This window comes from Nannobrachium achirus (genome assembly GCF_963921795.1).
Source record: "Nannobrachium achirus genome assembly, chromosome: 5".
Lineage (NCBI taxonomy): Eukaryota > Metazoa > Chordata > Actinopteri > Myctophiformes > Myctophidae > Nannobrachium > Nannobrachium achirus.
The window spans coordinates 22,011,095-22,024,920 of NC_137814.1; the positions used below are offsets into that span (position 1 = coordinate 22,011,095).

The following is a 13,826-nucleotide window of genomic DNA, read 5'->3' on the forward strand; positions in this document are numbered from 1 at the left end:
TTCCAGACGATACGCGGTCACCGCCTCCTAGTAATTCATTTTCAATGAGAGGCGGGCGGCTATTTCGGCCGCGCAGCGAAGTTTAGAAGAGCGAGGAGAGCGGGCGCAATCCCGCGAAAATCCCCGCGAGTGTGCCCGTTTGTGCATGCGCACGCGGGCGGTGAGAGATGGATTGTGTTCATCTTTGTGAAATACTGCACAGCGTTTATTCACTGAACAAGTGTGTTTGTGTCTCACCGCGGCGTGGCCACCGCTGATCCTAGCGGCAGCCCCCACGGCAACCGCGCCTCGTTTGAAGGGCACTTAAGGATCTTTGATGTAGATGGGTGTGATGTATAGGATGTGGGTCCATGGATTCTCCTTTGCCATACACACACACGCACATCCTATGATATCCTATGAACAATAATGTACCGTATATATCCTTAACACACCATGTAGTCTTGTGTAGCCAGACAACTATTCCACAATCTCCGAATGCTACTGTATATAGAGTCTGGAACTACACCTCCTGATATCCGAGTAATGGAAGCTGTTTCTGTTCACGAAAATACATATATATTTATTTCTATTTCTGCTAAGCAGTAAGCTACTGTACCGGTATATGCTTAGATGATAGATAGATAGATAGATAGATTGATAGATAGTTTTATTTATTTTCGTGTTGTGCACCAAAAAGGTGCTCAGGCTGTCCAGCCCACATGGACTTAGAGGACACATACATATAAATCATTTCATTGGTACCATACAGGTATATTTTAATTTATATTAGGTTACATTTGCACGACTGTCAAGATGAGGATGCTTCAAATCTGCTTTATATTTTACTCATGATCAGAGCTTTCGTGCCCCAGACTGTATGACGGAAGCATTTGAAATTCGTGGGAGGCAACAGTCTGGCCACGCGAGACTGGACACCATGGGTCAGCAGTGGCTCAGGAGGTAGAGCAGAGCTACAGTCTTGGAATCGGAAGGTTCGCGGTTCCATCTTTGGCTCCTTCTCCTGGCTGTGACCTGGAGCACTTTTATTTTTATTATTATAAAATGTTTTACTTTTTTTATTATTTTTTATTTTATACTTTAGCTATTGAAAAATAGCAGATATACAGGCTCACAGCGTGGTACCGAGTGCCGCACTGCAAGCTTGTAGATCTGCTATTTTAGAAAAATCATGAAAATTTGTGCAAATCTTTGAATATATCTTTTTTAAATTGAACATTTGTAACTCAAATATTTGCTTCTGGGGGGTCCCTGGAACAGCATATTTTGGGGGGTCCTTGACATGAAAACGTTTGAGAAGCACTGATTTAGAAGAAGGATTTAGAAGACATTTATAGAATCTGATTGCACAAGACTTGCACAAATGTTAGATTCTTTTCTAAAATAGCAGATCTACAAGCTCGCAGCGCTGCACCCAAGTGCCACGCTGTGAGCTTGTTATTTTTTAACAGGTTAACCCTCAGGTCATTATGAGAGTGTCCTTCAGAAAGCACCGCCGTAGGTGGAAGAAGAATAGCAGAAGGAAAGGGAGGACTTTACTCAGTTATCGCCGTCGGTACAGAATGTTCACATACACCAGGATGGTGGCGTATAATGCACTGTTCATATGGGAACGCGGCACTTGACATGCAGCTGTTACCCCGTGATATACTGTGGGGAAGCATGGCAGCTGGGGACCACATGTGGATTACTAGCAATATTAACATGGGTACATGCACTTATATACACTGTACAGTATATGTGCCAACATACAGTGCACGGGCACGTGTGTGTGCACACAGATATTCTGACGAACAATAGCTAATACACACACACACACTCACACACACACACACACACACACACACACACACACACACACACACACACACGCCCACACACGACCGTGTATATCAGGGGTTCCCAAAACGTTTTTGGCTCAGGGCACCCCTATAAATATTTTTTTCACCCGAGGCACCCCTACATTATGTATATTCATAGTTTTCACTCCCAGCATCTCATATTTATACTATAGCATATTTTAGCTGGATGAATGAATATTTTAGCGATTATGTTGCAAGGAAAACATCGAGATAATGGCCATTTTGGTTAGAACTGACTGACTAAAAATAACTTTGTAGTTCAAGTTTAAAATGATACTAAATATTCTTTTAAGTGTTCAGACAAATTCCAAATATTATCAAATCATCTTGTGGCACCCCTGGACTGCCGTCACTGCACCCCAGGGTGCCCCGGCCGTCACCCACTTTGAAAACCCCTGGTGTATATAGACATTCTAAATAGTAGATGGTGAATATGTTTAGTAATGGTATATGACAGTCTATGATAGTATATTGTGTATTGTGTATGATTTGTATTAGTAGCTCAGACATTGCTGCACATACAGGTTTAAGTTTACACCTCCCCTGCCACAGTGTTAATAGCTTCCAGACCGCAGGACACCAGACCCTCTCCCTGGTATTTATGGCACTCGTACAACACTCACTGTTCCACTGCACACTGGGGAATAACCGTCCGTTACCACATGCAACCACCACAGCAAACTGCTTTGCCTCCAAATGAGATAAATGCTCTTCTATCACCGACCACTTACATGTAGCAGGGGAGAGGGGCGGGGTGGGGGGGATGAAATACCTGTGTCATCGGTAGTCAGTGGTGGAAAGTAACTACCGTAAGTACATTTACTTAAGTACTGTACTTAAGTACACTTTTGACTGGTATTTGCACTTTACTTGAGTATTTCCAATTTTCAATACTTTTACTTCTACTCCACTACATCTCAAATCCAAATATTGTACTTTTACTCCACTACATTTATTTGAAAACTTTAGTTACTAGTTACTTTGCAGATATAAATTATTTATATCTGCAAAGTAACTAGTAAATTATTATATTATAAAACATACATTAATCCACTTTAGCCTTAGTTTATATCTTGGCTATTTGAAAATAGCCGATCTACAAGCTCACAACGCGTCGCAATGTGACGCATTGTGAGCTTGTAGATCTGCTATTTTCAAACATGTTGTACTTTTACTTTTGGTACCTTAAGTACATTTTTATGCCAATACTTTCTTACTTTTACTCAAGTAAATTTTGAATTCAGGACTTTTACTTGTAACGGAGTACATCTAGTGCAGTATTCATACTTTTACTTAAGTACAACATGTGAGTACTTTTCCCACCTCTGTCGGTAGTGAATGACATCCGCATAATTAGGGCTGTCACAATTATTACATAATCGTCTAATCGTGATTATTTGACATTATCGCAATTATTTTGTCATAATCGTGACTGTTGAAAAATGTCCGAAATAGCGGAAATAGCAGATCTACAAGCTCACAACGCGTCGCATCGCGACGCGTTGTGAGCTTGGAGATCGGCTATTTCCTATCAAAGTTATTTTTTAAGTAGTAAGTTGTCAAATATGTCAGTAATTTCTTTGTATTTTTAGGTTATGTGTCATATCTACCATGTACAACTTCAAAGCCTAAAAGCCAAACAGAAATGTAATTATCAACGACAAAAACACAATTAAATCGTTAAGCGCCAATTATTTGAGTGACAATTAATCGTCATGTAAAATGTCATATCGTGACAGCCCTACGCATAATATACGCCACGTACTCCCTGCAGGCAGCACGTGCTTGATTTCACCAAAGAATTCCCTGTGAGTTATGCAACATGCAGGCCTTTCAAACATAAGGGGGAACTAGTACTTTCTGCTCCCCGAAGGAGGGGAAATTGCTTTTACACCTGAACCCAGCTGATGGCTCCTCAGATGGCCATAGAGCATCGCAGTTTAAGCCCCGCCCGCCCTCAGTCCGGTGTCGGAAGCGTTTTCCCCATGCATTTCATAAAGTATTTATTCAAACGTCTTTTAAGCCTCTGACAAAGCCACCCCGGCTGGTGAGGAATCAAGACAATAAACACATTTATTTGCATGCAACGATTAATTACAAGATACATTTTCAGCTTTCTAATTAATCGTTGCATGTTTACGTGGGGCTTAAACTGTGATGCTCTATGTCATGATGAGTGCATGGGCGGGCGGCTGTTAAGGGGTTAAGTGCCTTGCTCGGGGTCACTTCAACACACGCGCGCACACACACACACACACACACACACACACACACACACACACACACACACACACACACACACACACACACACACACACACACACACACACACACAGTGTGTGTGCTGGTCTAACCGGGGATTGAACCTGATACCTCCCAGATGTGAAAGCATGCATGCTTTGTGAAGTCAATCTTGGTTAATGTTGAACTCTTGGCGGTAGGAATAGAGACAGTGTTTTTGATTGATTTCCTCCCGACGAGCATTCAGCCGGGCGGGAGAGGAAGGGTGTCAGGTCAGATAGAACAATGTTATCTGGTGAGGCAGCAGATGCACTGTGCTCCCCACTGATCCACGGGGTGCTGCTGCTTCCAACAGCTAATCAACTGCTGAGGGGGAAATCAATTGCTTCTTCCTCTGCAAAGACAATCACGCTTAGAATAAAGTCTTTTGCACTTGACATACCGTAAACAAATAAATAAATAAAACAAGACACAACCTTTTCACCTTTTTTTTTCTACTTTTTTTTTTTTTTTTTTCCTGAAGCGTGACGTCTAAAAGTCTCTTTCCCAACCCACATCCAGGCTAATTGGCTCTGGATAAAAGTATTGAGAGGTAGGGGTGCCCGCTGGCCTAGTGGTCAAGGCGCATACCACATACTAGGCTATGATGCCTGCTGGCGTCGCCGGTTCGATTCCCGATCCGGACGACCTTTGCCACATGTCATTCCCCGTCTCTCTCCCCGTTTCCTGTCAGTCTACTGTCCTATCAAATAAAGGCATAAAATAAAAACCCAAAAACTAATCTTAAATGCTTAGGGTTAAAAATGCTTAGGTAAACATCACTTCAGATTCTGTCTCTACCATGGAGCAGACGAAAATAGACGATCTACTAGCTCACAACCCATCCAGATGCATTGTGATCGGCTATTTTCGGTTATTTCCAAATGAAGCATAACTCTGGGAAGCTTTCACATGCAGCGCCGGCGCCGTGTTTACTCAGAGAAGCCGTGCACACTTGAGTGAAGAGCTGTGGTGCGTGTGTCGTTTACAGTTTGGCTTTGGCTGTGTCATTCGCTGCAGTAACGGACCAGTAATTACAGTGACTTTGAATAATAGGGTTTACTCAGCATGCAGCCAAGCAGCAAAATATCTACGTGAAATCATTCCACTGTCACTCCTGTCCTATCTTACCTTACTGGAGGTCAGATTTATAGGAGACTCAGAAGGATTTAAAAGGGCTTGTGTGCCACTCTGCTGTGGCACACAGAGGAAGTGAGGGCTGCCCACATCTCATGCACACTTAACCCTATAAGTGCCTATCCCGAACAAGTTCGGCTTTATTTCAATCCAATACAATATTTTATTTGCTATTTTACTTACCCCGAGCTGCTTGGAGCAACGTGGGTGGTCCTTGCTCGTCCAGCGCTAGCCAACGAGAGACGCTAGATGGTCCGACGATTTATTCCATTGAAAATGGTTTAAAATAAAGTTTAGAGCCCCCCAAAAAAGAAGAAGCTAGAGCGAAGGTCTATAGAGAAATTTTTGGCACTCTAGCGCCCCTTGTGGCCGGCGGCACTGTATGAGTTAAGCATGCAGTAATTTCACAGAGAACACGCACTTGTACACACACACACACACACACACACACACACACACACACACACACACACACACACACACACACACACACACACACACACACACACACACACACACACACACAGTTTGTTGTTGCCAATGCCATGTGCCCATTTTGTTCTACTATAGTTCATCTGAAAAACACTTCAGTGGCTTCTGCTGAATGTTGTGTAATACAAAAGGTAAATGGTCTGCGTTTCTATAGTCTTGCGCAGCCAGATGATCAGAGATCTGGAGGCTACCTATGCTGATGTTCCAGTGACATCCAAATGTAATGAATGGGTTCAAACTGGGACGGTGTCAGGATTGGTTTTCAAAGCAGTGGCTGTATAGGTTTCTTAGCAGACTGGTTTTCTCCACCGTTCAAACATACATTGACGTATCAGTAGGTGGAGATCTGTGATCTTCTGCTACGCTCGAGTATAGCATTTCTATGGGGCCTTAGCCAAGGCACTTTATGATGTGTGTTACTTTCACCCAATAACAGCAGAGGAAACCCATTGGGAGCCGTTAGGGGTTCAGTGCAGTGGTGGAAAAAGTACTAAAAAGTAGTAATTTGTTACTCAAGTAAAAGTATCAATACTACACTGCAGAAGTGTCAGGAATACGTCAATGTATGTTTGAACGGTGGAGAAAACCAGTCTGCTAAGAAACCTATACAGCCACTGCTTTGAAAACCAATCCTGATACCGTCCCAGTTTGAACCCATTCATTACATTTGGATGTCACTGGAACATCAGCATAGGTAGCCTCCAGATCTCTGATCATCTGGCTGCGCAAGACGATAGAAATGCAGACCATTTACCTTTTGTATTACACAACATTCAGCAGAAGCCACTGAAGTGTTTTTCAGATGAACTATAGTAGAACAAAATGGGCACATGGCATTGGCAACAACAAACTGTGTGCATACGTAGTTACTTTACACCACTGGTTCAGTTCCTCGCTCAATTACACTTTGACACCAAGCCAGGAGAAGCCGGGGATCGAACCGGGAACCTTGCCGTTTCCATGCAGCTGCTCTGCCTCCTGACCGTACACTGTGTGACACAGCGTATCCTAATGTATTGCACTTGGTGTTGTCACTGACGTATTGCGATGTGTCCCCTGCAGGTCCCCTGCCCATGGTGTCAAAGGGCACCCATGTCATCGTGCCGTTGGTGGAGGAGCTGGAGGACGAGCGCTGGGAGGCCAAGGTCGTGGAGCAGGACGGCAACAAGATCAAGCTGTCCGTCAACTCCCCGGCCAAGGCCGTGATTGGCCTGTACGGGCTCACGGTGACGACTGGCTCGCTGAAGGGCGAGGGGGTGGCGACCCACACCTCCAGCAAGAACATTGTCATGCTCTTCAACCCCTGGTGCCAAGGTAGTGCACTAAGTATCCAATATATATAGTATTTAATACACTATACCAGGGGTCTTCAACAGGGGGTCCGGGACCCCTAAGGGGTCCTCAGAGTTACTACAGGGGGTCCTCCAAATATTTGTGTGATAGCTTTTTTTCTCCCTTTCTATATTAACCGCTTGAACCCTAGCGTCCATATTCTGAAAACTTTAGCCAAAAATAGCAGAGCGTTGTGAGCTTGTAGATCGGCTATTTTTGGCAAAGGTTTAGTGCAGAGGGGAAAAAGAGCATACCAAGTACAGAGTGAAAGGTCAAGTTTAATAGGTATTGAAGGTTCAAGAATCTGAAAACACAAATGTACATGAATTCAAAATATACTGATGATTATGCTGTCAAACGATGAAACTATGGAATCTATGAACATGTTATGGAGGTCCCTGCTTCAGGGGTCCTTGGCCTGAAAACGTTGAAGACCCCTGCATTACATACAGGAAAATTAAGATTAGTTTTGCTTTGTTTGGCTCTGATAGTCTCAGGGCTGCTCAGTGTCTTTGTGGTGACTTTGTGACACTTTGGGTACTTGAGAAGGGAGGGAAGGAAGGAAGGCAGGAAGAAAGAAAGAAAGAAAGAAAGAAAGAAAGAAAGAAAGAAAGAAAGAAAGAAAGAAAGCAAGCACACATACTGTACACATTACATTACAATCATCTGGCACCAATTAAAGCGTCATGTTTCATAGTATTCAGAAAAAATACCTTTGTAACAACTGATGGTGTTCTTGCATCAGAATGCATCTGATGAATTCCAAATACAATGCAGATACTATCATGGCATAGCAAGTAGGAGGCAGATCCTATCAGAGCATAGCAAGTACAATGTAGATTTTATCAGCGTAGAGCAAGGGTAACAAAGTCATTATTTCTGATAGCAGAGAGTGCTTCAGAACAGACCTGAGTGTCTTTAGCCTCTGACTCTCTCAGAGGAGTGCCAATTTATCTTTGCACATGGGCGGGAAAGGCCAACTCACTGCCCGAGAACTTGTTCCCATCAATCAAACAGCTACACTGTGACCCTGTGTGTGTGACTTTAGGCTTTATGTAATTCTTCTGGATGCGGCAACCGGCACCGTTTTGTGCCTGTGCCCGTGACCGAGTTAAAGCTGTCCTTGCAAACAACTGCACCGTTTGATCAAAACATATAGCCGTTTGCCGGGCCACTCATTGCAGTATCCTTACACGCTCCTTTGGTTCTGCTGACCACAGTAAAGTACTGTACTATTTGCACAGGATATTGATTTGAAAAGATGTTTTTGTGCATCCCAGCAAAAAATACTAACAAAAAAACATAGCAGTGGATCTGGTTTTGATCAAAAGAGCAGACTGTCTTTGATATTATGTTTGCTGCTTTTGGCGGCGAGCCCAATCGCTTTTCTCCTTCTCTCCATCTCTCCATCCCCAGACCAATCTCTCGAAACCCCCCATAAAAGCCAGAATACCCCAATTACTGAATAAACTGCTGCGGGCATGTTGCACAATAATCCTACAGCTGGTGGCAATCTTCCTCCCTTCGCTTTATGCTCTCCTCTACATTTTCTTCGCCACCCTTCCCTTTTTGGTGTCTCTCTCTCTCTCTCTCTCTCTCTCTCTCTCTCTCTCTCTCTCTCTCTCTCTCTCTCAGGCACGTACGTGCACACACAGACATCAAAGGGGGCTTGAGCCCCTGCCCTTTTATCCATCTGTAAAAAGTGCCCTCTCCAGACCATGAATGCAGTTTCTACTATGGTGAAAGAAATGCAAATGCCCCCTTTCCATGCCATACTTAATAACAACGGCAGCATTCCAGAGAATTGCCTTCTCCAAACTCTCCTGAACTTGAATGCAGCATATCATGTTGAAAGAATTGCCCTCTCAGTCGGCTATTTTCGATATTTTCACCAAATTTCACCTTTTAGAAATTTCAGGCCCTGCCTCAGTCTCTAACATTCTCTGCACGTCCCTGCTCTCTCTCTCTCTCCCTTTCGGTTCACCTGACCCTCATTCTATCTCCCCATCCTTCCTTTCCTTTCATTTCTCTCTCTCTCTATCTCTCTATCTTTTGTTGCATTCCAGAAATGTTTAGTGAGGAGTGAGCACCATGTGAGGCACACAGCTGTCAGTGCTTTAATCCTCTGTACCTCCCTGCACTTTCTCCCAAGTCAAACTCTACACACGCCCTCCTCCCTGGTCTTGAGTTAATCCCTCTCTAACCTCCTTCCCTAAAGTTATGTTTCTCTTTCAAGCATAACTTCCGCTCTTTCCCCGCCCCTCCTCCATATCGTGACCATTTTGTGTAACCTTTTTACTGCCTCTTCCTTCCACTCTCCACTCGCTCCCATTCCTGTGTTTTTCACACAATGTTTTGTCACCTCTCTCTCTCTCTCTCTCTCTCTCTCTCTCTTGCTGGGTCCCTCCCATCCCTGCCAAGTCTCTCACTCTCTCTCTCTCTCTCTCTCTCTCTCTCTCTCTCTCTCTCTCTCTCTCTCTCTGTTCCCACACTCGCAGTGGTGGAAAAAGTACTCAATTATTTTACTCAAGTAAAAGTATCAATACAGCAGTATAGAAATACTCTGTTAGGGTGCCCACACACCAAAATACCTAGAGTGGAATCCGCCAATGCATTTCAATGAGAATAGAGCGTTTTTTTGCAGAAATCCTCTACTGGCAAAAAACGCTCCATTCTCATTGAAATGCATTGGCGGATTCCACTCTAGGTATTTTGGTGTGAGGGCACCCTTACAATTGAAAGTCCGGATTTCAAAAGTATTGGCGTCAAAATATACTTAAAGTACCAAAAGTAAAAGTACAAAATGTTTGAAAATAGCCTAGGTATAAAATAAGGCTAAAGTGGATTAATGTATGTTTTATAATATAATCATTTATATCTGCAAAGTAACTAGTAACTAAAGTTTTCAAATAAATGTAGTGGAGTATAAAAGTATAATATTTGGATCCGAGATGTAGTGGAGTAGAAGTAAAAGTAGTGGAAATTGGAAATGCTCAAGTATAGTCCAAAAAGCTCAAAAGTGTTCTTAAGTACATTACTTAAGTGAATCTACTTTACACCACTGCACACTCTTATGACTTGTGTTGCGTTCTCCTCCCTTCCCCTGCGCACACATATCTTCTCACCGGTGTGTAATCACGTCCATGTGTCAGGAGGAGCGAGAGACCAAACAGATGGTATAAGAACCAAGAGAATGAAAACAGAGAGAGAGAGAGATTCAAATGGTGAGGGAGATGCATGTCTGAGGGGACCCACGCCCACTCTGTGGCCATGATGTCACCCAGTGCAGACCCTTTTCCTCTAAATGAAAGCAGGCCCCTGGCACTGAGAGGGGGCCGCGATGCAGCCATTGTGTTGCTTAACCGTTTCCTGCCGCCGCTGACTCTCCCAGAAATGTTCATGACAAGAAATCACATTCTTGGCCGGCTTACTTATTAAAAAACTTCACCTGACCTGAACCGACCAGACCGGACTTGATTTGACTGATTTACGGTTCCACCAGTGTAAAGTCAGTCACAGTATCCCCAACAACTTGTTAAAGGGATATTTCACTTTCTTTTTTTTTCTTTTATAATTTTTATCCCACGATTTTGTAACCCATTTTCACCCAGTGCCAATTACCTATGTAATTCTGGGCTCTGCTCTCCCTCTGCCACGCTTGGGGAGACAACGGACTGACGTCATGCTTCCTTCTATGCATGAGGAGTCCAAGTTGCTTCTTTTCACCTGACAGTGGGGATTTCCACGATTTGGACATAGCGCGTGGAAGGAACACGTTATTCCAACCAGTTCCTTTCACTTCAATCAGGCGCCCCGGCTGGCCAGGGGGAGGCATTATAGAGATCAGGATATTTCACTTTCAAAAAACGTTTGGTCATTTTATTTTCTAGTCAGGCTTTTGTGACCACCCTGGACAGTTGCTCGATTCAGTATTTAGTTACTTGATATTAATTTTGTCTGATAAAATGAATATTCAAGTAAAATATCCCTTTAACTCTTTTAAAGATTCGTTTTTTTGGGGTGGCTTTTATGCCTTTATTGATAGGACAGTAGACTGACAGGAAACGGGCTGAGAGACTCAAACCGTGGTATGCGTCTGGACCGCTAGGCCAGAAGGCGCCCCAACTCTTTTAACAAGATTAACCACATGAATCACTGTACTTGGTGGATCCCGGTCAATGAAGTATATAGGGTTTAACCGAACCAAAATAAATTTGGCTCTAAAAGTGGAGTATGCCTCGGCTCTAATAGACCCCCAGGTGTGGTTAATAAATGCGAATATATCTTCCCGGTGTATTTTTCTTTTCTTCCTGAACGCAGAAAGCCTCTGAGTCAAAAGGCCCAATTCGAAATACACAGATTTAATGACATCATAAAATCAACCCTCCCCTTTTTACCATACAGCAACACTGTGGGTGTGGCTAACTTCAGCTTGGTCACCACCCACCTGAAAACCAGGTAAAGACCGATTTCGTATAAAGTAACTTGTAGCCTACATTTACTTAAGTACAGTACTTTGAGTATTTGTACTTTACTTGAGTATTTCCCATTTTCAATAATGTCACTTCTACTCCACCACTGGCTGCTGTTTGCACCGCAGCAATGGTGACGGCGCCCTCTACAGGGGAGCGCTCAGGAAAACGGTCTATCTGTACACCAATGTTGTATGGGGAAAAAATCACAGCACCATGTCTTTAAAGTATCAATACAAATGTATTAATTTGTACCTTCAGTGAGTGAACACAGGCGGATATAAACATGTGACACATTTCCCTTGGGGTCTTTTTTAGATGGAATGCATTCTCTCGAGACAGAGTCATGATAACCTATGCTTCTGAAAGGAAGAGGGACAACCCGAGTGGGCATTCCCTTTTCTTTGACGATGGCTAGGATGGAATGTGAATCATCTTGATTGAAAACAGGCCCTGTGGTCCACAGAAGAGCATGCCTGTACATACTGTAGTGCAGTGGTTCTCAAAGTGGATTCCAGGGACTCTGTGGGTTCCTTTGTGGGGGTCTAAATTGACCCTTACTCTGACAGTGTACAAATGGAACCAAATAGGGTCCATTTGGTTCCATTTGTACACTGTCAGAGTTAAAGATGGAGTGCCATGACCCCCCCCCCCCCCCCCAAACATGATTATCAAGTATTATGATTATACTAGGAGGAAGATTTCTTCAAAAAAAAAGTGTACAGAAATAGTTAAAATTAGGACCCACCAGTTCATTAAGTATGCCTGGTTGTCATGGTGGGTAGTAACCCAGTCAAGTTAGCCACACCCACAGTGTTGGGTGAATGGTAAAAGGGGAGGGGATGATTATCCCCAGATAGAGTGATGTCACTCTATCTGTGTTTTTGGCACTTTTGACCCACAAGGTGGCAGCCTCGAGGAAGAAATCCAAAATGCAAAGGGAATACATAATTGCTCATAACAACCACACCAGGGGGTCTATTGAAAAACTCTTTAAGGGGAAGACCTTGAAATTTGAAAGTTTTAGAAACGCTACTGTAGCGTAACAGGAGCGGGAACATGGCGAGCTGTGTCTCTTTCTGATCTGTGAACTGGTGTCATCTCTTTCTAGAGGACACAGTGTTCCTGGATGATGAGGAGGAGAGGAAGGAGTATGTGATGAACGACATTGGAAGGATCTACTACGGCACAGAGAAACAGATAGGAGCTCGCACATGGAACTTTGGACAGGTATGGAGGAGTACAAAACCTAGTGGTCTGTTTTTCCATATGTAGTCGCTGTGTTTGACACTTGACAATACCACTATTTCAAAGTTCCCTGGGCACCAAAAGTGCCCAGGGAAGGTATACCCTTACAAATAACATGCAGTAAGCCTGGTCTCTATACTGCCTCCCCCTGGCCAGCAGGGGTGCCTGATGGAGGGGAACTGGTTGGATTAACGTGCTACGTCCAGCCGGGGAAACTCCCCCGTGTCGGGTGAAAAGAAGTGGCTTGGACTCCTCATGTATAGAAGGAAGCATGAGGTCAGTCCGTTGCTCTCCCCAGGTTGGCAGAGGGAGTGTAGCGCCCAGGATTACATGACAGATAAGATAATTGACACCGGGTGACAAAAATGGGTTCCAAAAATCCTGGGATAAAAACATAAAAAAAGAACAAAAAACCAAACAGAAAGTGCTTTGTGACCAACATTAGCATTTGATTCTTTTTTCTAATAGTATACACTGCATTATGGTTGATTCTTCTGTATTGTTGATTCTTCTTTCTTATTTGTTTTTGTCGCTCGCCTGTGATGCATCCCCCCATTCCGACATGCTGCCATTCCGACACCCACCCCATTCAGACACTACCTAACCCTATGGAAGTGCTGCCACTCAGGCAATTAGAAGTCAATGTCGGAATGGCAGCATGTCGGAATGGAGAGCGGCCCCGCTCGGCTGTGTACAACAGTCCTTTTTTCTTTTTCTTACTTTCCTTTAACTTGTAACCTTAAAGGAGTAGTTCACCCCCCAAATTACTTTTTTCCTATTGATTACTCACGCCATGGAGACTTGAGTTCAATAATATTTTTGGGTTTTTATCACATTCCTAAGACAAAAATTTGATTACAATAAATTTGCCCCCATTGATTCCGGATGGGGACCCAAATGCATTCAGGTCCCCATCTGGAATCAATGGGGGTAAATTTACTATAATAAAAAAAAAATCTTAGGAATGTGACAAAATACCTGTATTATTGAACTCAAGTCTCCA

The 13,826-nt window shown here is 43.5% G+C and overlaps 1 protein-coding gene across 1 annotated transcript in view; it reads left to right on the forward strand.

Moving 5' to 3' along the window:
* LOC308285931 (protein-glutamine gamma-glutamyltransferase K-like) overlaps positions 1-13,826 on the forward strand; it is a 39,204-nt gene that overhangs the window by 11,151 nt on the left and 14,227 nt on the right. Inside the window, exons 4-5 of the mRNA XM_080726866.1 lie at positions 6,834-7,085; positions 12,687-12,805. Coding sequence (XP_080582992.1) covers positions 6,834-7,085; positions 12,687-12,805 — 371 coding nt within the window. The remainder of the gene's footprint in view (positions 1-6,833; positions 7,086-12,686; positions 12,806-13,826) is intronic.